This window comes from Lethenteron reissneri, chromosome 56 (assembly GCF_015708825.2).
Source record: "Lethenteron reissneri isolate LAM-NWPU_2019-01 chromosome 56, ASM1570882v1, whole genome shotgun sequence".
Classification (NCBI taxonomy): Eukaryota; Metazoa; Chordata; class Hyperoartia; order Petromyzontiformes; family Petromyzontidae; genus Lethenteron; species Lethenteron reissneri.
The window spans coordinates 8,128,910-8,153,479 of record NC_083834.1 but is presented as its reverse complement, the minus strand read 5'-3'; the positions used below and the strand labels follow the sequence as shown (position 1 = coordinate 8,153,479).

Sequence of the window (24,570 nt, the reverse complement as noted above, 5' to 3'; positions counted from 1 at the left end):
CGTCTCCTCCACGGTGGATGTTCTTTCCGTCCGACGTGTTGATATTGGATTGCTCTTTGGTTATATTTTAAAAGACAATGATCCCCCGCATAGCCCTTAACAGAGACGAACTGCGTCAAACCCATTTACTCCATTAACCGATGAGTGGACAGACGCGGCGTCGGTGGGGGCGAGGGATGGGAGGAGGAGAGTGGCTCCCACTGAAATCAACGTGCAACGTTGATTTCAAGTGCGTCGCAGGGAGATGGACGGGCGTGCGGGCTGCGGAAATTCGGTGCAAAATTCTCCGTGGCAGAGAGTCAGCCCGGAGCCAAAGGCAGCGAGCGGCAGGCGCAGAGTTCGCCTGGAGGGAGGAGTGAGAGAGAGAGATGAAAGGGGGAAATGAGTGAATCTGGGCTCGGCGATACAACGGCAACAACAGCAACAACAAAACGCGTAATTGCGTGGGCCACTTCATTCCGTTTGCCCGAGCAGAACGCTCAAAAACAGGGGGGTCGCCTCCTCCTCCACCCTGTTCCCTCCTCCTCCCTCCTCCTCCCTCCTCCTCCCTCCTCCTCCCTCCTCCTCCTTCCTCCTCCCTCCTCCTCCTCCTCCCTCCTCCTCCTCCCTCCTCCTCCTTCCTCCTCCCTCCTCCTCCTCCTCCTCCCTCCCTCCTCCTCCTCCTCCCTCCTCTTCCTCCCTCCTCCTCCCTCCTCCTCCTCCCCCTCCTCCTCCCTCCTCCTCCCTCCTCCTCCTTCCTCCTCCCTCCTCCCTCCTCTTCCCTCCTCCTCCTCCTCCTCCTCCTCCTCCTCCTCCTCCTCCCTCCTCCTCCCTCCTCCTCCCTCCTCCTCCCTCCTCTTCCCTCCTCCTCCTCCTCCTCCTCCTCCTCCTCCTCCCTCCTCCTTCCTCCTCCCTCCTCCTCCTCCCTCCTCCTCCCTCCTCCTCCTCCTCCTCCTCCTCCTCCTCCTCCTCCTCCTCCTCCTCCTCCTCCTCCCCTCCTCCCTCCTCCCCCTCCTCCTCCTCCTCCTCCCTCCTCCTCCCTCCTCCTCCCTCTCCCCCTCCTCTCTCCTCCTCCTCCTCCTCCCTCGTCCTCCCTCCTCCACCCTCCTCCTCCTCCTCCTCCTCCCCTCCTCCTCCCCTCCTCCTCCCTCCTCCTTCTCCTCCCTCCTCCTTCTCCTCCCTCCTCCTCCCTCCTCTTCCTCCTCCTCCTCCCTCCTCCTCCTCCTCTCCTCCCTCCCCCTCCTCCCTCCTCCCTCCTCCCCTCCCCCTCCTCCCTCCTCCTCCTCCTCCTCCCTCCTCCTCCTTCCTCCTCCTCCTCCTCCCTCCTCCCCCTCCTCCCTCCTCCTCCCCCCCCCTCCTCCTCCTCCTCCTCCTCCCTCCTCCTCCTCCTCCCCTCCTCCTCCCTCCTCCTCCTTCCTCCTCCTCCTCCTCCTTCTCCTCCCTCCTCCTCCCTCCTCCTCCTCCCTCCTCCTCCTCTCCTCCTATCCTCCCTCCTTCCTCCTCCCTCCTCCTCCTCCTCCCATCCTCCTCCTCCCTCCTCCTCCTCCTCCTCCCGCCTCCTCCTCCTCCTCCTCCTCCCGCCTCCTCCTCCTCCGCCTCCTCCTCCCTCCTCCTCCTCCCTCCTCCTCCCTCCTCCCTCCTCCTCCCTCCTCCTCCATCCTCCCTCCTCCTCCTCCCTCCTCCCTACCTCCTCCTACCTCCTCCTCCCTCCTCCTCCCTCCTCCTCCTCCTCCCTCCTCCTCCTCCTCCCTCCTCCTCCCTCCTCCTCCTCCTCCTCCCTCTCCTCCCTCCTCCTCCTCCTCCTCCTCCCCCTCTCCTCCTCCTCCCTCCCTCCTCCTCCTCCTCCCTCCTCCTCCTCCTCCCTCCTCCTCCTCCTCCTCCTCCTTCCTCCTCCTCCTCCCTCCTCCTTCCTTCTCCTCCTGCTCCTCCTCCCTCCTCCTTAATCTGCCCAAAACAAAATCCGCTGACCTTTCGCGCGACCTTTTCGTGGCGAGCCGAAGGAAAGCGCCGACTCGGCAATCGAATTTGCATTGATCACCGCTCGGAAGCTGCGCAATTAAAGGTGCGATACTCGCGATTGTCCTCCCCCCGCACTGAGACAGGGGGGTGGGTGTGACGGTGGCGGGGTGGGAGGGGGGTAAGGGAGGGGGAGAGGGGGGTAAGGGAGGGGGGTAAGGGAAGGGGGGTAAGGGAGGGGGAAAGGGGAGTAAAGGAGGGGGAAAGGGGGGTAAGAGAGGGGGAAAGGGAGGGGGGTTGGGGAGGGGGGAGAGGGGGGAGAAGGGGGGTAAGGGAGGTGGGGAGAGGAGGGTAGGGGAGGGGGAGAGAGGAGGGTACGGGAGGAAGTAAAAGGGGGTTAACGAGAGGGGGGTAAGGGAGAGGGGGGAATGGGGGGAGAAGGGGGGTAAGGGAAGCCAATTTGAAGGAGTGGCGGCGGGGGAGGTGGCACCGTGCCGAGTTGGCAGAAACAATCATTACACATCCGCAGCGAGACCTCAGTGCAGTCCACTGCTCGGATCTGGCGCCCAGTGGAGGCCGGATGGTGGAATCTGATCAGACCGAGCCGCGGCACCACCAGTGGCAGGAGCAGCAACGGAAGGGCAATCCCACTGTTGCGAAACTCGACCCAGCCACCCATCCGCCCACCCTGCCACCCCCAGAATGTCTGAACTTGCAAATTGCCACTCGCCCGGAGTGAAATCCTCAGCCTTACTTTATTTTTATTAATTTTAATTTAATTTTTTACCTACGCGACTTTACCGAAAAAACAAAGAGTATAAATCCTCAGCCGTCTTCTCATCGCCCCATTGGAACTCGTCGGGAGCCTGAAGAGAGAAAGAGACGATCTGTCGCAAAGCAGGGCGGCCCATCCGTATTAGTAGAGAACGTCCCGCGGAAGCGGCTACCACAGAGCTACATCTGAGCTCCCTTCTCCACATGATTCAAACTCTCTCCCCCCCCCACCCCCTCGCTCCGCCGTATTTTTCTTTGTTGTAACGTTGTTACCCGCAGCTACTGGACATCTGTGATAAAGAGCTTTGCAGCTCATCGGATTTCTCCTCCAGTATAAACACACGTTCTGATTCCACGCAGCATAAGACGATTCCCGAATCACCGCCGAGGCTGAGACCTGCGCGACCCCGTGACATCCTCCCCTCGCGTTTCCTTCCAGCTCGCGTGACCCCTACGACCACGTGACCCCAATGACCTCCTTGTGCTGACCTTACCTCCCCCTCCCTCCCCCACCCACCCACCTATCGTTGGGTCCCATCGGGGCAGGAAACTACGGTGAGAGCGGCATGCAGGCGTTCCGCAAGCTGGCCGACGACGCGGGCATCTGCATCGCCTACGCCGACAAAATCTACAGCAACGCCGAGGAGAGCAACTTCGAGCGCCTGGTGGAGCAGCTGCGCGCGCAGGTGCCCAAGACGCACGTGGTTGTCTGCTTCTGCGAGGGCATGACCGTGCGCGGGCTGCTCATCGCCATGCGACACCTGGGAGCCGTTGGCGAGTTCTTGCTCATCGGCAGGTGAGGCTCGCGGTGCAAACGCGGTGGGCTTGGGGGACGATGGGTGTTTCTACTCAAACTTGATTTGAAGCTTTCGTGAACAACCCCCCACCCCCACCGTCTGTCTATTTAAGGCCTCGACACAGAGGCATTTGGGTCTCTGTGTGACTATGTTGTGTGTCTCTCTCTGTGTGTTGTCTCTCTCTGCTTGTGTCTGTCTGTGTGTCTATATTGTGTGTCTCTCTGTGTGTGTCTGTGTTGTCTCTCTCTTGCTGTGTGTCTGTCTGTGTGTTTATGTTGTGTGTCTCTCTCTGTGTGTGTCTGTGTTGTCTTTCTCTCTATCTGTGTGTGTCTATCTTGTGTGTCTCTCTCTGTGTGTATCTGTGTTGTCTCTCTCTCTGCTTGTGTGTCTGTCTGTGTGTCTATGTTGTGTGTCTCTGTCTGTGTGTCTGTGTTGTCTCTCTCTGTGTGTGTCTGTCTGTGTGTCTATGTTGTGTGTCTCTGTCTGTGTGTCTCTGTGTTGTCTCTCTCTGCTTGTGTGTCTGTCTGTGTGTCTATGTTGTGCGTCTCTCTCTCTGTGTATCTGTGTTGTCTCTCTCTGCTTGTGTGTCTGTCTGTGTCTCTCCGTGTCTGTGTTTTGTCTCTCTCTCAAATGTAGTTCTACCTGATGACGGTTGCTTGTGTTGCAATCGAAACGTCGTACTCTATTATATAAATATTATTTTTAAAACATTCTACGTCACTTTACCGAAAGAACTGACGAGTGTTTCTACTCGCTCGGCTGGTGGGTTGCACGGTGGAAGTTCGTGGGCTTCGATTTCCCCGTTGTGTACGGGGTGCTTACAAAAAAACCAAAAATGTGAACGCTTATATGGATGGGACTGTCGATTTTAATGGGAAAAGAAATGGATAGTAATACGCTGTAACGTGATAACAAATGTAACGTTAATAGCTTCAGAAAGACAAAGAGTCTCCCACTTAAATTTCGATTTAAAGCTTTCGTGACTGCAGGGATTCATCTTCTTGGTTCTTTCGGTAAAGTCACGTAGAATGGAAATAATAAAATAATAAAAATAAAACATCATAAACTTATTTTATTATGTTTTATTTTTAAAATAATAAAAATGAAACATAATAAATTATTTTATTATGTTTTATTTTTAAAATAATAAAATAAAAATATTTAATTATTTTATTGTGCTTTATTTTTTAAATAATAAAACATAATAAAAAAATGTTTTATGTTTTATTTTTTTATTTTATTATTTCCATTCTACGTTACTTTATCGAAAGAGCCAAGAAGAAGTCTCCCACTTGTTCGCCATCGTTGTCAACGCGTGCCTGGGATCTTCTCCAGGTGGTCTCCAGAGACCCGGAGGCACAACATTTCTCGTGGCGTTGTTGCAAATTCTCACAAGTGTTCACATTGTGTTGAAGCACCCAGTATTTGGAGTTTGCGGTGTGTGTGTGTCTCTCTCTTACTCTCTCTTTCCCCGTGGTCGCGTGGATTTTTTTTCTCGGGGTTCTGGTTTCCCCTCCTCCAAATGTAAAATCAACATGCGTTTCGAGTGTTTGTCGACTATAAATGTCAACATGGTCACTTCGTTGGCCAGGTTCCTTCTGCAAAAAGAGCTCTATAGCTGAGTGGGCGCTACTGTACTTGCTAAAATATAATATTGTTTCGTTTATTTTTAGGATGCACCGGTAAGGACAAGGCCCGGTCGCTTGGCCATGCAAACCGCCTCCACCGCCACCCACACGCCTCGAGTGGCACTCTATTTGCCTACTCTTTTTTAATCTATTTTTTTAGTTTGTGTTGTTTTACCAGCTAAGGCCACACTGGGCTATGCGGCTCTTTTTGCAGAAGCGACCTGGATGTCGCAAATGATAGCTCAATAGAGTGGCTCAACATCATTATAATCGTGTGGACATGCATAGAAGCAGCCAAAGACTCTAAAAGCGTGGATGTTAATTCGGAATGTGGAGGGACCCCCCCCACCAACCCGTCCTGGAGTGGCAGTCCCCCCCGCTCCACGCCCCCTCCCCCCGCTCTCGACCACAGTTCCCAAAATATGTGACTGTATTGCTCGGTGCTTTGTGTTCCCTGGCCGGTCTATATTTATGCCGCAACTGGCTCATCCTCTTACGAAGGGCACAAGAGGCGACGTGAAATGAATATCACGTTACCGAGCGAACAGACATCAAATGGGATTCTTATGTATTTTGTCATTGTGATGAATGTGGGGCTCTGTTTACGCAGCTTTAAGTTAAGGGACCCCCCTCCACCCCCCACCCTTTGTGAAGCTGTAAAACCCTAGGACCCTCCCCTGAGAGCGACCGATTCGGAGCAGTACCATCAGGGGGAGATGTGTGTTTTTTTATGAACTCTTATCCTCGTTCATTTTATTTTTTCGTCAGCCTGTGGAAGGGGAAAACGTGCAGCAAAAAAACAAACTCGCGGGGCACGAACCTGGAAACAACATTCGGAGAGAGAAGCTGCGTGGCATTCACTCGGACCCCTGAACAGATTAAAACTATTAATGCCTTGTTTGCGATACGTTCTTCACTTTGGTAAAATATTTGAAGAATAACAATTTGGTAATATACTCGACGTTATGTGATTTGTTGCCAATTTTTTCTTCTTTTCGATTTAAAGCTTTCGTGACTGCAGGGATTTATCTTCTTGGTTCTTTCGGTAAAGTCACGTCGAAGGGAAATAATAAAATAATAAAAAATAAAACATAATAAAATAATTCTCACGATGGCCAAAACGTCGTGAGAATTATTTTTTTACGTTTTATTTTTTTATTATTTTATTATTTCAATTCTACGTGACTTTACCGAAAGAACCAAGAATAATTTTTTCTTCGTTTATATTTATTCGTATTCCTAGTTTTCTGGCGACCTGCAATGTTACGGTCCGTTTGACCAGAGAACCGATGCTTCTGTTGATGAATCCCGAATCAATAGCTTCTTAGCTCACAGGGCGTTTCAAAATAAACTGAACATAACGCTCAACGAGCAGAGTAGCCACCGCATCCCACGAGCGGCTAAAGTTAAAGCGGACATTACGGAGCTACGTCTGAAAGGCCTTCTAATTACCTCCGGTTTCACACAGTAAGGGGCGGGCTGAGTGGGGGTGGGGGTCAACACTGTCCGCACATCCGATTAGCACCGTTGGCTACGTACGGTGCGAAAGAAGTTCAACAAATTCATACGTCCCGCGCGCTCACCATATCAAAGCAATGCTCGTCACGTGACGGTCACACTGCAGGATTTATAGTCATTGGAACTGGAATTTATCCACATTAAGTGCGGAATGACGTTTAATGCGAGAATCTTTTGGCTTTTTACGGGGGGGTGGGGGGGTCAGGTATTAGTGACCGCGCCGAGACCATCATAACCCGGGTCAATCACAACTCAGTCGATGTGATACCACGGGTCTCTCTTTGCGAGTCTTTTGATCTCTGTGTGAGTCTACGATGGGTCTCTAACGTCTATTACGGATCTCTCTATAACGGTGGCTCTTAGCCCGGCGTGCACGCAATCCCTGGAGGTGCGAGACGCGAGTCTTTGCAAGGTTTGTTTTAGCAGGTAAGTCATCCACACACACATTAAGCACGGGGCATGTAAGTACAGCTTACTTTGTTTCATCAAACCATATGTATTTAGGGGCCGTCCATAAATGATGTCACGCACCTGGGGGGGGGGGGGGGGGGCAGACATTTGTGACAATGTGTGACGAGAGGGGGGGGGGTGAGAAATGTGACGTCACGTAAAAATGCGCAACTTTAAATAAATATAGACAACACGTTCTACTTAATTAAATAGATTTTTTAGTAAATGTTTTCTCCTACAACATCAGAGTGCAGCGCCACAATAAATACGCAATAAAATGACAGTTTAAAGCGATTTGAAGCATGTTTTATATTTTTTTTTGGGGGGGGGGGGGTCTGACATTCTGTGACGCCGTGTGATTATGGGGGGGAGGAGGGGGGGTCAAAAATCGTGCAAAATCGTGTGACGTCATTTATGGACGGCCCCTTATAAACATTATATAAAAAAAAAACGATTCAGAACCGAAGGGGTGCAAAGGCTGCAGCAAAGGTTTAGAACCACAGCTCTGTGTAAGTGATTGGTGATCGTGCTGAGACCACCAAATCTCTGCGCCTTGAGACGCCGATTTGAGCTACCTGCGAAGCTGTCTGCTGGCTGGGTCGGTGTTGTGAACGGGGGGAGGGGGGGGGCTAATCTCGGTGGCTGTCGGCGGAGCTGAACGGGGTTCATGATTTATTGATTCAGTTATTGAATTGGAAGAAAATGACCCCGGCCCTTCAGTCACCTCCGGCTTGACGTGTCCCCCCGCCCGCACACCGTGTACACGCGTGTGCACCGTGTGTGTGTGTACACGTGTACACGTGTGGGTGTGTACACGTGTGTGTGTGTACACGCGTGCGGGTGTGTGTACACGTGTGTGTGTGTACATGTGTGTGTACACACCCACACGCGTGTGCACCGTGTGTGGGTGTGTACACGTGTGTGTGTACACGCGTGTGCACCGCGTGTGGGTGTGTGTACACGTGTGTGTGTACACGTGTGTGCGCCGTTTGTGTGTGTACACGTGTCTGTGTACAAGTGTGTGCGTCGTGCTGTATGTGTACACGTGTGTGTGTACACGTGTGTGTGTACACGTGTGTGCGCCCTGTGTGTGTACACGTGTGTGTGCGCCCTGTGTGTGTGCGTACACGTGTAGTTGCCCTCCATTTCAAGCGTTAAATTCAGATCTCGGCTTAAACGCCATAAAAACCTTCGGGGGGGGGGGGAGGTTTCTCTCCCTTGCAGTGGCGTTCGCTGTCCTTCCCCCCCACCTCCCCCACCTCTGTCGAACCTCCAATTAGCACGGTTGGCGACGTACTAAATAAATGCACCTCTACATACAAGACAAAGACCCCCCGTATAGCCTGGAACAGACTGTTGGGGCAAGTGCTGTTAGCGAGCACCTATGAAGGCCGGAACGGCACACGAGGGGGTGGGTGGCCAGCACCACGCCCGACCGCCTTTGTCTCCCTAGTGGCGATGTTTACACACCGCACCAGTTACCCATTTGAGGCTGAGTCGACCTAGGGGAGGCCCGGGACCGGTTCAAATAATCGTCACTGGTGTTGGCCGTGAGCGGGAATCGAACCTGTGTCGCCGGGTTCATAGCGCAGCGCGCTAACCGCTACACTACCGCTCCCCACTCTACATACACACACACACAGACACGAGACATGCAGACACGACGAGCTTGCGCCCGCGACGCAACGTAGCGTCGTAGACGTGCGGATGACGACGAGCAGCTGCGTGGACGCGCCAGCGATGAATCCCGGGGGTCAGCAGTGCTGCGAGCGCCGTGGTTCGCGATCGCGTTAAGCTCAAGAGGCAACAGCGGCGCCGGTGGCTTTAGGAGGCCACGTGATCCATGCGCGAGCGGGGCTGTTCGTGCGATGTGCCAGCAAACGTTTTTTTGTGCGTGTGTGTGTGTATATATATCAAAACTAAATTGGCGTTTGAACACGAGCGGATTCATTGGGTTGTTGGGGGGGGCTGCAGCGGTGTGCCGAGGGAAAAGTTTGTACCCCCGGGGAGTCAATAAATGACGTCACGCACCTAGGGGGGGGGGGAGGGTGTCAGACATTTGTGACGATGTGTGACGAGGGGGGGGGGGGGTTGGTTTGAGAAATGTGACGTCGCATCAAAATGCGCAACTTTAAATAAATATAGACAACACGTTCTACTTAATTGAATAGGCTTTTTGATAAATGTTTCTCCTACAACATCAGAGTGCAGCGCCACATTAAATACGCACTACAATGACAATAGTTTAAAGCGATTTGAAGCATTTTTTATATTTTTTTGGGGGGGGGCAGAGCTTTGTGACGTCATATTTGAGGGGGGTCTGACTTTTTGTGACGCCGTATGACGAGGGGGGGGGGGGTAAAAAAAATATTTCCAAAATCGCGTGACGTCATTTATGGACGGCCCCATGGCTCTGTCTCGACGGTGTTAAACACCACAGAGCGACACGAGGCGAACAGTAGGAAATCGATGTAAACGCTGAAGCTTGAATCGCTCGGGTTTTTTAGTTTGTATAACGTGCAGATCGTTCCGTGGTATCGATGCCAATCTTCGCTAACTGTTAACGTCTCCTCCTCCTGCTGCTGCTGCAACTGCTGCTTAAACAAAACCGCTGGACGTCTGTGGGAAAAAAGCTTCACAGCTTATCGGATTCCGCCAGTAACAAATAAATATTCGGATTCTGCAAACGATAATCCGCCTGGTTAAATGCTTCTGGCTACCGCTGGCTGCATCGCTGCCAACCACATTAATCGTCGTCATCATCATGATCCTCGCGTGTCAGCGCATGAACTTGCCTTAGCGCAGCTGCACCTCGGTGCGAACTTGAGTGACTTAACTAAGCAGCCACCCACGTGCACTGCGATGACCTTATTTAAAATCATCTCCACAACCCCCCCCCCCAGCTCACTCCCCCCACCTCCACCCACCACTCACTCCTCCCCACCTCCACCCACCACTCACTCCCCCCCACCTCCACCCACCACGCCAGGATTCGCTCACAGACAGCGCTGCGCGCGCCTCCAGGAACAGCGAGAGAGAGGGACCACGTGAACCCGTGGCATCGTTACTCAGGGGCATGTCGAGCTCGGCTCGTGAAAGACGACGCTACTGTGCAGTTGGAGGCAGCAGTCGCCCTCCAACAACAACGGAGGGTTGGGGAGCGACGCTCACAACAACAACAACAACGAGCAGCAATGGCAGGAGTAGAAAGCTTGTGCACATCTGTCAGTCATCGCAGTCAGTTAACCCATGTCACCCGCTTGCCCTGTCCCCGTGACCTGCTCCCAGCGGAGGAGCTTTCGACACTTCACGCGTGATAGCCTCAAAGTGCACCTGGCCTGGCACGGGAGCCGTGGTGACGTCGCAGCCATGACGGCTGTTGTTGTTGTTGTTATTGTTGTTGTCGTGCCCAACGTTGACTGAACGCTATCAACGCCACGGTCGTCACCGCCGTCGTCATCACGCGCAATGCGATCAGTACATCGGTCATTCAATTAACCCCAGGGTCAATTTGTAACGCGCGCGGCATTCGGAAAAGAAAGCTGAGACGCCACCACTATGACCAATACAGAGACTGAGATCCCCCCCGTAGAGCCTTAACAGACTGTTCGGGGCAAGTGATGTTAGCGAGCAGCACCTATGAAGGAAGGGATTGTTTAACAAGGGGAGCGGGTGGTCAGCACCGATTTTACACAGCTCACCAAGTAACTCATTTTGGGAGGTGTAGATCCTGTTTAGACAATCGTCACCGGCGTTAGCCGTGAGTGGGAATCGAACTCGGGTTTCTGGGTTCGTAGCGCAGCGCGCTACCACTATCCACATCTTGTCACTCACCAACTACGTCGCCCAATCACCCACTCACTCTCTCACTCACTCACCCACTCACTCACCCACTCACTCACTTACCCACTCACTCACTCACTCACCCACTCACTCACCCACTCACTCACCCACTCACTCAACTACTCACTCACTCACCCACTCACTCACCCACTCACTCACTCACTCACCCACCCACTCACTCACTCACCCACTCACCCAGCGCGCTAGCCGCTACACCACCGCTCCCCACCACCACCACCTCAATCATTGCCACCGTCACCACCACCTCCGGCACCAGCGCGGGTCAGGCCTGTGGCTGAGAAGTGGCCCAGATTTCAAGATAATTTTGTTAAACCTCGGTGAAAACTCGGGGCCGGGATAATGCTCGTGCAACAGCGACCTGCGGCATGATTCTGTCAGTCGAGTTTGAGGGGTAGGGGCGGGGTAGCGATGATTTGCGCCATGTGTGTATTCCCAGTTCAGTCATTTTGCGGCGTAACTTCGCAGTGACATCTCAAGACGCCCTGCGGAAGGGGACCCCCTCCCACGGTGGCAGCTGCTCCTGTGAGGAGCACGGTGAATGCAGCACCGGCCAGCGAGTTGGGCATTAGTCTCTGCCCGTGGGTGGGGGGAGGGGGGTCTATGTTGTTAAGTGCCTTACCAGTCGAAATAAATTGTGAGCAATTCATCAAATTTGCCAAAAATGTGGACCCTGACGCCGGCACTACACGAACAACGTCGCGCGTCAGTACAAGCAGACGGCGCATAGTATCATCATTCGTGGCTCTTACACCCCGCAGTAATAATAATAACCAGGGCCGCCCGCTCGATTCAAACCGCGCGAAACCTCTACAAGCGAGTGGCGAACTCGCGCATCCGCTGTGTGGGGGGTGGGGGGGGGAGGAGGCGGCCGTCAGATGGAGGCAGCTGCGTGATATTGGCGGCCGCGGGGCTCCGTGAATGAGGTGGAGCGGGCGGGCGGGCGGGCGACGCTCACCGCTTCTCTGGCCGCGGGGGGCTACGCGAGATGCCCTCCTGCTGGGCCGTTAAATTCCGCGCCGTTGAACACCGCGGAACGCGCGCACCGACGGCGAGAGGCAATTTTACACCGCGAGCGCCGCTTCGAGAGTTAATAAACATCATCATCATCATCTTTTATTATGTTTTATTTTTTATTATTTTATTATTTCCCTTCTACGTGATGACTTTACCGAAAGAACCAAGAAGATGAATCCCTGCAGTCACGAAAGCTTTCAATCGAAATCATCATCATCATCATCGCCGTCGTCGTTGTTGTTGTTGTCCCCAGCCGCCCCCGTTCCTTTCCTTGGGGTGGGTGGTGGGCGGGGCGTCGGATTAAACCAAACAACAGGGCTCTTAAGGGTCTTCTCAGTGACAGGGCATAAGGATGCAGGAGAGGTCAATGCGCCGAACCAAAGGCCATTACTTTGGCGCTGACCCCACGGATGCTCCTTGAGTGATAATGTCAACACAATCTGCACGTCCCGCTCTCCGTGCGAACACCCCGAGGCATGCAAATGTTTAACCCCCCCCCCCCCCACACACACACACCCCACCAGACCGCCGAGCAATTTTGCAGATTTTTCTTTCAATTATTCTTGCGCAAAATTTCATTCCTCGCACCAGAGGGCCCCGTGCCGAGGTGCTTGCTGCCCCGTCACTGACGATGCCACGAATGGGCCAGCGAGCTCGTGACGTCTGCGACGGGCGAGGCGACGACTCGGTGATTTGTTTACCTCTTAGATACTTTCCACTCCTATTGTGTTTGTTGTTGTTGTTGCTGTATTGTTTAGTTGGTGTAACGTTCCGACCCCGTGTCTCTACTGGACATCTGTGAAAAAGAGCTTGATAGCTCTTCGAATTCCTACCAGTATAAGTGAGTGATGTCCAAGCAGGAGACCACAACTTCTTCATACCAGAGCGCGCTAACACTTTGCCCTTGGAAGCTTTCAAGGCTGAGTCGACCTAGGGAAGGCCCAGGATCGATTCAGATAATTGTCACTCGTGTTGATAGCGTAGCACGCTAATTGCTGCACTACCGCTCCCCACATTCACTCACTCACCCACTCACCCGCCCACTCAGTCACTCACTCGCCCACCCACTCACCCACTCACTGCCGCACCCACTCACTCACCTACCCACTCACTCTCGCACCCATTCACTCACTCACCCACCCACCCATCCACTCACCCACCCATCCACTCACCCACTCAACCACGCACTCATCCACCCATCCACTCACCTACTCAACCACCCACCCACTCAACCACTCAATCACCCACTCACTCACCCACCGACTCAATTACCACTTCACCCTTACGAATAGCGTAACGAGCGTGGGGGTATGGGGTGCCCCCCCCCCCACACCGGTGGCAGGGGGTGCCCCCCCCACACCGGTGGCCAAAGCCCCGATTTGAGCCCCCTTCACAGCCACTTGGAGATATATATTTTTTTATATTTTAGATATTTTCAACAACAGCGTAAAAGAACAACACACTGATTTAAATCGCGGTTTAATGATTTGTTTTGTGCGTGCAAATTATTTACTTTACGTTGCACGTTTAATTTTTGATTTAATTCAAACCAAACATCGGGGCCCCCCGCCCACCTAACCGATTGTCACACCCCGTGCTCCCCCCCCCCCCCTGAGCTGATAATGTAGTCAACACGCCACTGGCAGGAGATCTCTGTCATTGGCAAGGGCAATGCTGAAGGCGAGCGCCAGTCTAACGACATTTTAATGCCGTGAGATTAGCGTTAATTAATTCTGATCAAACACAATTAACAGGTTGACTTAAAACGGCACCGCCGTTCCTCGGTGGTGCAATGAACCAATTCCCTGGTATCGGTTTTCATCCTCTCTGTGGACAATCCGGTGGTTACATGCTTCGAGGAAATGAGGACAGACTTTGAACAAAAAAATGAAATACACGGTGACCGTGTGAAACAGGAACAAGTGTGGATTTGAGGACGTGCACACGTTCGTAACGTCAGTGAGCATGGGCCTGGACAAAATCGTGGCTGCAAGCGACGATCGCCAAGTATCGGAGACGAATGACAGAGTGGTAGCCGTGTAATTGGAGGGGGAGGGTGAAGGGAAGGGTGGAGAGTGGTGGGCGAAGAGGATGTATATGTAAGTTAGTCGCAAACGTTTTGTTTGGGATCAATTCTCTTTATACTCTTTGTTTTTTTCGGTAAAGTCACGTAGGTAAAAAAATTAAATAAATGAAAACAACTAAATTAAATGACGACGTTTCGGGCGCAACACAAGCGTCCTTCTTCAGGTGGGGACAACGTAGCGAACGCTCAGAGATGTCTGTGACGAGGAATTATATAGTCGCTGAAGCTTTGTGATGCAGATGGTGGAAGTAGATAAGCAAGCTAGGATTACGCAGCCTTTTGTTACGCTGCCGATGGGCTAAATTGGAGACGCACAAGCTAAAAAAGACCAAAACACAGCGTGTGGTAATGGTGATGGTAGTGTGTGAAGCTGGGGGTAACAGACTGGGAATATGGAAATGTCTATGAAAATTTTATCTAAACTGGTTGTCTCGCAGTAAACTGCACGGCAGCTAAAGTTTAACTTGGTTAATTACATCCTTCCAATGATTGCTCAATTTGAATCAATCATCTCGGTTGAAGTTGTGTCTATGTTTGTATATCTGGATGGCTTCATGGACAAATCTTTGGTAGTAACCAGGGGGCTTGCAGAGCACCTTGGTATCGGAGAACACAATGTCATGAGAACCAGCAGTATTATAACAGTGGTCAGCTACGGCCGAAGAATTTGTCCTGCCATGTTTCAAATCCGACTTGTGCTCGCGAATGCCATCAGAAATATGTCGTTCCGTTTGCCCGATGTAACAATCACCACAAGTGCAACTCAGTTTGTAGACACCAGGGTACTGTAAGTCAGGAATGACATCCTTTACGGATGGGATCAGATCACAGATCTTGTGTACTGTAATGAATCGGACCTGGATCTTGTGTTTGTTTAGAATTGTGGAAATATTTTTGGTAACGCCTGCTATGTATGGCAACGTAATGATTTGGATCGGAATCTCAGGGGGTTGTTTCTCCACGGTGGGAGAAACGTGACTTTACCGACAAAATAAAAGAGTATGAATCCTTGCAGTCACGAAAACTTCAAATCTAGAATCATTTCTCTTTAGTTCAGATTTTTTTTCTCTACTTTTCCTGCACGGAATTGTCACTGCCCTGGCATCCTGCTTGCTGGGATGGCTGATTGGGAAGATGTGAGGTTGGTTTCGCGAAGGTCTCCTTTGAAACCGTAAAGCTTTCGCTCATCCTTTGTCTAAAGCAAAGAGGCTTTTGCCCATCCATTGGGAGGCTATGCGCTACCTGCTGTCACGCTTGGGGAATTATATCCCCTATGCGAGTGTCGCAGTGATGAGAAACGCCCGCAACCAATCCCCGTGAAGTGAATTACAAAACAGATCACCAGTGATCCGTGCGGACAAGTTACGCGAATTCAGGCGCTTTGCATACGTGCGTAGACCCAGGGTGTTTCACGACTCCAGTCATCGCGGGCCCCCCACCAATCCACTCGATTCAAATGCAAGTTATCTCATTCCACGCCATATGATTGTGAAACACGTGCCACGTGAACGCTGTGTACGTTTAATAGAGCCGATTCAAATTGAGATTAAGATCTCAGCGTACGTATGTGTGTGTGTGTGTGCGTACACGTGTTACACGTGTGCGTCTGTACACGTTGCGTCTGTGTGTGTGCACGTGTTCCATGTGTGTGTCTGTACACGAGTTCCACGTGTGTGCGTGTGTGCACGTGTCTCACGTGATGCAGACAACGTCCATTGCTTTGCGCGTCACGTGTTTAACAATCATCGGGCTCGTGCAGCGCGTAACGAGTTAATTTGCATTTGAACAAAGAGAAGTAAATTGGTGATCGCAGAAAGGCAGACGTAGTGTGGTGCTTGTGGTGGGCCGCGAGGACTGGAGTATTGTAACAAAGCTGGGATAATCAGTGGGACACACCTGGGGCGCCACGGTGGCTAGGAGATGTTAACTCCCTCGCCTGGTATACATGAGATCGTGGATTCAATCCCGACCCTGACGATGCTTGTATATTTGGAGTTTGCTCGTTCTTCCCCGTGATCGCGTGGCTTTTTCTCTGGCTCCTCCGGGTTTTCCCCTCCACATTTGAAATCAACGTCACGCGTTTAGAGTGTTTGGCTACTGCTCTAAATTTCCACGTGATAAGCCACTTCGCTGAGCCGTCATTTGTGGCCAGGTCTCTACTGAAATAGCGCTACATAGTTCATTAGGCCTTGCCTGTTGAAATTAAAAGAATAGTTTTACAAAAAAGAATCATCGATGAACGAAGACCACTATCAACATCTTCGTGATGGAGAATTGTTAACTCCCTCGCCTGGTATACATGAGATCGTGGATTCGATCCCGACCCTGACGATGTCTGTATATTTGCAGTTAGCACGTTCTTCTCGTGATCGCGTGGATTCTTCTCAAAGTCCTCCGTGTTTTCGCCTCCACATTTGAAATCAACGTCACGCGTTTAGAGCATTTGGCTTCTCGAAATATCCACTTGATGATGAGGTAATGCGATGCGCTATCATTTGTGATAGCCAGGTCGCTGCTTCTGAAAAAAATTAGCAATATAGCTCCGTGGGTCTTACCTGGTAAAATAAAAATAGTTTACTAGTTTAGTTTTAGTTTCATCACGAAGTGGCTTTGTTTTTTTGTGTGTGTGTACACGGCCATAGTTACCCGTAACTTCAGACGGACACAATCTGTGTCCACGTCTCTCCGACGAGCGGCGAGAAGAGGCTCGCGAAATGCCCGTCCCTCTCATCCGCGCCGCGATGGATGCACGGCGGAGCCGCAGAGCGTGAGCTCGCGCCATCCCTCGTGGGTGTGTGCGTGCGTGCGCGTGTGTGGGTGTGTGTGTGTGTCACATCATCGTCGTCATCATCATCAACTCGTGCCATAAATAAGCTGCGTTTTCCAAAATTATAGGCAATTACCATCAGGATGTCACCCCTCTGCTCCTCCTCCTCCCTCCCCACCGGCCACCCACGCGTTATTATTATGAAGATTTTTTATTGTTTGGCATTTTGATGGCGGTGTCGCAGATGCCTAATTTACAGGAACCGTACGTTTACGGTCTGTGGGCAAGATTGGCACCGATATATATATAAATATATCTCCATATGTATGCGCGCGTGTGTGTACAATAAATATGTAATTTTAATTATCGTTACTATTTAATGAACAGAAGACGAGAGAGCTTCGTGGGTGAGTGAGAGAGAGAGAGAACACGAAATTTGCATGCCTTCCGCGTGCACGTTTCAATATTCATTTGATTCTCTTAATCAAACGGAGTTGGGCGAGGCAAGCGAAGTGAAGGGGGGAGCGGTGGTGCAATGATTGTACCCCACCGCCGCTATTCAAACCACGACGAACTCTGTCTTTGATTTTCGCGGTTCCCAGCCAACATCAGCGGAGACCGATAACTGATGCTTTCTATTTATTGATATTTTGTCTTTTAACCGGGAGGTCGTTTTAAGACGTTCGATCGTTGAATGTTAAAATTTAAAGTAAAATAGAAATACAACTGTAGCCTGTTGACTCGTTTTTTTTTCTCAAACGCTTGTACGTACGAAAAAATTTGAAGAGCTGAACCTGTCGTGGGCTTCCACCCCCCCCCCGCCCCTAGATCGACTCAGCCTTCAATAACCACGTGGTGATGATGTCTATGCAATGCAGATAACAGCAGCAACCGGTGCTAATAGGTGCTCGCAAACAGCACTTGCCAGCAGGAAACATTGGTGATCACACAAAGAACTAAGTTACTCGACATCCATTGTTGGACTGCGCTTCTATGCTCTCGCATCTCACGTGTCCCCGCCTTTAGCAAGCCGCTGTGCTGACCGGCGTGGTGAAGTATGGTCAAACAAACCCCTCCCTCCCCCTACCCATGACCGACGTGACCGATGATGAAGCATTCATCCAGCAGTGGATTAACAATGTTGGATCAACCCTTGCTAACCGAACGTGAGCCCCACGGCGAGTCACGTCTCACTGGGAAGTCGTCGCGCACAGCGAGCAAGGCTCGCGTTCAATAAATCATCCTAAGCACCAATTGGTGCTTGGGCTCTATTGGTTCAGATAGTGTCGAGCACGGAGGTCGATTACAAGTTGCGTGCCCTCCACCACCCGACCGAGGTCAGTGGCGCATCAAGTGGTGCCTTAAAATCGCTACAAAAACTAATTTAGAGCAGCGTTCAGTTGGTGGCTCACGGTGATTTAAATTCAATCTTTTATTATCATCATAGCAGCCTGGTTGGACACTGGATCAACAGTGTCCCCCCTGATCGTATGAGGACCATTGATGAGATATTAAGTAAAACATATTTTAAAATAACATACATGTTTCGATTTAAAGCTTTCGTGACTGCAGGGATTCATCTTCTTGGTTCTTTCGGTAAAGTCACGTAGAAGGGAAATAATAAAATAATAAAAATAAAACATAATAAAATAATTCTCACGACGTTTCGGCCACAACGCAAGCAGCCGTCCTCAGGTGAAGAACAGGGCTGTCGGAAGACAGCGTCTGAATGTCGCTGAGAATTATTTTATTGTTTTATTTTTTATTATATTATTATTTCCCTTCTACGTGACTTTACTGAAAGAACCAAGAAGAACATACATGTTGCTTGTCTGTTAACTGTGACTGCAAAATATGTTATTGTTGGTTTTAATGTTGGGTTAGTAACACTTAATCTGCTTTCCAGTTACCTCTTCCCCAGCTGGTTCAATAAGTTAATAAACCATCGTCCGTGGCGGGTGTCCTCTTGCTCACAGCTGACGATGCTGTCGGATGGTGGGCGGTTTTCTTTATTGTTGTTTTTCTTACACACTTTTATTGAACTTGCCCCGTTGTCTGTTTATATTATTTAAAATCTTTGACGCTTAATATTTTCGGATCTACGTAGCCGAACGGGCTGAAATTACAGAACAGGTCCAAGTCTCGCCTCTCCTTTGCCTCTTTGTGTTTAACTTAAAATTGTATTGCACTATTTTAAATACATTAGAATTATCTCGTCGACAAATTGGTAAAAAAAACACGCGTTTTCAATGCACACACTGAATAAAAGTGGGTGGTTTCCTTTGGATCTGTTGAATTTTCTTGATGCAAGCCACCCACTTTTATTCAGCACGTCAAATTTGATGTATTCTGGTGTCAAACTAATTTCCATTCTACTTTGAGCGCAAGTGAAAGTGTGAGCATTGAAAACGTGTTTTTTACCTAATTATTTTTTTTGTTCCCAGACTTACACGACGATCTTGACAGACAGACGGAAGAAACTGTATAATTATGGAACTGCACGCTCGCTAATCACGCAATTCAAACGCTTCAGAAGAGCAAGTGGCCTGGTCGTCAAGGTGGCGAGATGTTAGCTACCTCGCCCCGTCCACAGGAGGTCGTGGATTTGATCCCGACCCTGACGATGCCGTCTATTTGGAGTTTGCATGTCTCTCCCCCCCCCCCCCCCCCTCGTGTGAATTTTTCTCCAGGTCCTCCGGTTTCTCCCTCCACATTTAGAATCAACGTCACGCGCTTCAAAGTATTTGGCTGCTATAAATTTCCACGCGATAAGCCACTTCGTGGGGCTATCGTTTGTGATAGCAAGGTCGCTTGTAAATGAAGGGCTACGTTGCTCAGTGGGCCTTACCTGGTAAGATAAAATAACAGAATAATTCAGTTGAATTTCGATTTCAAGCTTTCGTGACTGCAGGGATTCATCTTCTTGGTTCTTTCGGTAAAGTCACGTAGAAGGGAAATAATAAAATAATAAAAATAAAACATAATAAAATACAATTCTTATAACGTTTCGGCCACAACGCAAGCAGCCGTCCTCAGGTGAAGAACAGGTCTGTCGGAGAGACAGCGTCTGAATGTTTGCTTGTGTTGTGGCCGAAACGTCGTAAGAATTGTATTTTATTATGTTTTCTTTTTATTATTTTTATTATTTTATTATTTCCCTTCTACGTGACTTTACCGAAAGAACCAATAAGATAATTCAGTTGAGTCGTTTTTAACATCGCAAGCGTATCGACGCTTCACATATTGCCCGTCGTCTGCTTCGCGGTTGACGTTAAAGATCACGGGTTTTTTTTCATACGTGAGCGATGACAACGATGTTTACTACCTCGCCCAGTATGCAGGAGGTCGTGGGTTCGATCCTGACTCTGACGATGCCTGCTGCTGTATATTTGGAGTTTGCATGTCTCTCCCCGTGGATTTTTTTCCGGGTCCTCCGGGTTTTCCGCTCCACATTTAGAAACATGCATTTGAGAATATTTCGCCGCCCTAAATTTCCACTTGATGATGACAAGCCACTTCGCTGAGCTATAATTTCGTGATAGCCGGGGTCGCTCATGAAATAAAAATCTCTACGTAGCTCAGTGGGGCATTGCATCTGGTAAAATAAAAAATAAAAAATGTAATCTTTTTTTTTAAGTGGGGCATGGTCAGGGCACGTCACGGTGAGAAGGGATAATTGACGATGGTGGAGTGGCCGGCCAAAGAACGGGAAGCGTCCGAGAGAACAGCACGTCCGACGTAGAGACGGAGTGATAAGTTCGGACTGCACTGCAGGATCGCTAGAGATGGCTGCGGCTTGGGTGGGAGGTGGGGGGGGTGGCGTTCATCCAGCAGTGGATTGACGACGCTTATTATGATGACGTTGATGATAATAACAATAATTTACATTTGTTAAGTGGCTCGTGTCATCCGTAGATCCCACCAATCTGCGCCGTGTATGGAAAGAAGCCAGCAAATATTCGGAACCTACAACCTGAGCGGCCGGGACTAAGGCAGGGGGTAAGAGGCCAATTTAAAGAGGTGAGTTTTCAGAACGGGGACTTTAATAGCTGCTGCTGATGATGATGATCATCGAGTCAAATTGAGTTTGCCTTAATGTGCCGTGCGTGGCTAGCGTGCCATCACTCAGCAACCGAAGAAGAGCTCCCTGTCTCAGCGCCACCTCGCCGTGACCCTCACCCAACAACGTTCTCAGTTGCACCCCCGCAGACCCCATCAGCATAATCAGCAACAGCATCAGCAGTAGCATCAGCAGCATCAGCAGTATCAGCAGCATCAGTGGCATCAGTAGCAGAAGCAGTAACATCAGCAGTAGTATCAGCATCATCATCAGCAGCAGCAGCATCAGCAGCATCAGCAGCATCAGCAGCATCAGCAGTAGCAGCAGCAGTAGCATCAGTAGCAGAAGCAGTAATATCAGCAAAAGCATCAACAGTAGCATCAGCAGCATCAGCAGTAGCATCAGCATCAGCAATAGCAGCAGCAGTAGCATCAGTAGCAGAAGCATTAACATCAGCAGCAGCATCAGCAGCATCAGTAGCATCAGTGGCAGCAGTAGCAGAAGCAGCAACAACAGTGGCATCAGTAGCAGAAGCAGTAATATCAGCAAAAGCATCAACAGTAGCATCAGCAGTAGCATCAGCAGTAACATCAGTAGCAGAAACAGAAGCATCAGCAGCAGCATCATCAGCAGCATCAGCATCAGCAGTATCAGCAGCAGCATCAGCAGCAGCATCAGCAACAGCAGCAGCAGCATAATCAGCATCAGCAGAATCAGCAGCATCAGCATCAGCAGCAGGTCGTCTCCGATAGCTGTCCCAGGCACCCGTGGACTCGCCGCTTTATCTCTGCCCGTCGCAGCGTAACTCTTCGGCCGCCGCTAATCTATGGCGGATCTATTCTAATTACGGGGCCCTGCCCCGTCTCGCTCTCTGCGGCTCGCTTGACGAATGCTCCCCACGCTCGTTACGTCCTCCAGCAGGGGGGCTTAGCCCCCCCACCTCGCGCCGCTGTTACAAATCCAATCGCGCCATCGATTCCACGTTCCATCCCCTCCCCCTCCCTGTACACCCCCCTCCCTCCCCTCGATCCCGACCACTAATAACCCTAAAAGGAATAATGACCAAAGGTAAGGGGGAAGTAGGGGGAGGGAGGGGGGAGAGTACAAACAAGTGAATCTCGCGTTACGTTAGAGATGCTGGCGAAGTTCTAGATTTGAAGCTTTCGTGACTGCAAGGATTCATACTCTTAGGGTTTTTCGGTAAAGTCACGTACGTAAAAAATAAAATAAAAAATTACTAAAAGTAATAATAGAAATTCAATTAAATAATAAATAAATAAAATAATAATCTTTCTATTATTATTTTTAGTAATTTTTTATTTTATTTTTTACCTACGTGACTTTACCGAAAAAACCTAAGAGTATGCCGGCGAAGGTCGGTTTTTATTTTGACTCAAACGAGGAGCTCCGATTTACGTGGAGCAGCGGCGAGGAAAAATTTCGACGGCGCGCGCGGAAAACCCCACGAGGAATTGCCCAGTGACGTCGGCAGACGTCATAATACAATAAATATATACAAAGCTCATGATCCCCCCGTATAGCCTGAACCGACTGTTGGGGAAAGTGCTGTTAGCGAGTAGCACCTATGAAGGCCGGCACGGCACGCGAGGGCGTGGGTGGCCAACACCACGCCCGACCGCCTTTGTCACCCCAGTGGCGATGTTTACACACCGCACCAGGTACACATTTTTCAGGCTGAGTCAACCTAGGGGCGGCCCAGGACCTCCCCGACTGCGTCCCTTTGGCGCTGCAGGCCAATCGGATTGTCCGTCCTGCCAGCTGCGCGGGGTGGTCGTCAAACGAACGTCTTCGGGGTTCTCGTGGGGACTCGCGGGACACGAGCGACGGCTTTGCGAGGCCTCCGTCTAGCCGTGGGGTGCAGGCGACGATGGGCCCGGGGCAGCTTGCTCCGAGGTGGGGAGAGTGGTGAGTTAGGGGGTGGGCGGGTGGGGCGGGGAGGATTCTTCCACGCGTTCTGCTCCGTGAGCCGTGATGGCGCGGAGACAATTCAGCGGTTTGGCGTTCATCACCCCTCTCCCTCCCTCTACTCCCTCCCTCCCTCTCCCCCTCCCTCTCCTCCCTCCCCTCCCTCCATCTCCTCCCTCCTTTTTTTTGTAACGATCAGACGGGAAAGAGCCTCGGTCTTTCGGCACTTTACTTCGTTCATCATGTCGTTTGTTTGTATTTTTTTTATATAACGCGGGTTTCCCGTGTAATATTAGTCCCATTGTGTGTTACTGTGTTCATAGACACCAACTAGAAATCAAATCACCCTCAAAAACCCATCACCAGATCCCCTGCTGCTGCGCTACCAGCACCATGGCGGCGAAGGCACCTGCCTGACCTCCCCTCCCTCCCTCCCCTCCCGTCCCTCCCCTACCCTCCCTCCCTCCCCTCCCTCCCTCCCTCTCCTCCCTCCCTCTCCTCCCTCCCCTCCCGTCCCTCCCCTACCCTCCCTCCCTCCCCTCCCTCCCTCCCTCTCCTCCCTCCCTCTCCTCCCTCCCTCCGCCGCCACCACCGCGTCCACCGAATATATTCCGCGCTCATTCTCCGCGGGTAGTTTGCATCGCTAGACGAAAACTGAAAGAAGAAAAAAAACACAAAAAACGCGAACTTCTCCGTGACAGCACCGCTCCCGTCGCCGAAGCCGGCGAGGGCTTTTTCGTGCAAGAACGGTACTAACGTCCCGCGCGCGGAGCAGGGCACAGACTTCCCTCGGCCGGGCGCCTTCAATGCCAGCCAGAGGGGGGATTGGCCGGGGGGGGGGGGCAGGGAGAGTATGGGGGGGGGGGGCAACACTATGAAACAATAAACTAGTTTTTTTTTATTTTACCAGGTAAGGCTCATTAAGCTGTATCGCTTTTTTTCGGAAGCAGCGAACTGGCAATCACAAATGATAGCTCAACGAAGTGGCTTACCACGTGGGAAGGCATAACACGTTCCTTTTAAATGTGGAGGGCGAAAACAGGAGGACCCGGAGAAAAATCCACGCGACCACGGTGAGAGCACGCAAACTTCAAATATACGGGCATCAGGGTCGGGATCGAGCCCACGACCTCCTGTATATACCAGGCGAGGTAGTTAACGTCTCCCAGCCACCGTGACGCCCTGTAACGCACGCATTTTCATTGTTTTTCAGTAGCGACTCGGCTACAAATGACAGCTCAACGAAGTGGCTCATCGCGTGGGGATTTATAGCAGCGTCTCTCTCTCTCCCACCGTGGCGCTCGCTCCGCGTGCCCGTTGCCAACGATAAGTGTCACGCACGCGCGCGCGCGTAGGAGGCGGCGTAGATAGAGAGAGAGAGACATTCATTTCCCAAATCTGCTGGAGCCTGTGCGTGCGGCTGTTATGTTTTTATTGAAGGGAAAAAAATTCAGACGTAGTGGGGGTGGAGGAGCACGGAGTGTAAAAAAGTCAAATTAAAGAAAACACTCAACAGCAACAACAAACGAAGCACATTCGACGATTGCCGCGTAACTCACTGTGTTTGGTGAACGACGAGGTACAAGAGAAAGCTGTCTGCAGAGTTCAACCTCTCGCTTTGGTAGCGATCGCCGGTGCCGTTGCAGTGGTCAAAAAAAGGTCAAAGGTCAAAATGTTCATCTTCTTGGTTCTTTCGGTAAAGTCACGTAGAAGGAAAATAATAAAATAATAAAAATAAAACATAATAAAAT

General features: G+C 50.9%; 1 protein-coding gene across 1 annotated transcript in view; it reads left to right on the top strand.

Moving 5' to 3' along the window:
* The window catches only part of LOC133356939 (metabotropic glutamate receptor 5-like), a 149,980-nt gene that overhangs the window by 12,323 nt on the left and 113,087 nt on the right, over positions 1 to 24,570 (top strand). Inside the window, exon 2 of the mRNA XM_061574646.1 lies at positions 3,256 to 3,505. Coding sequence (XP_061430630.1) covers positions 3,256 to 3,505 — 250 coding nt within the window. The remainder of the gene's footprint in view (positions 1 to 3,255; positions 3,506 to 24,570) is intronic.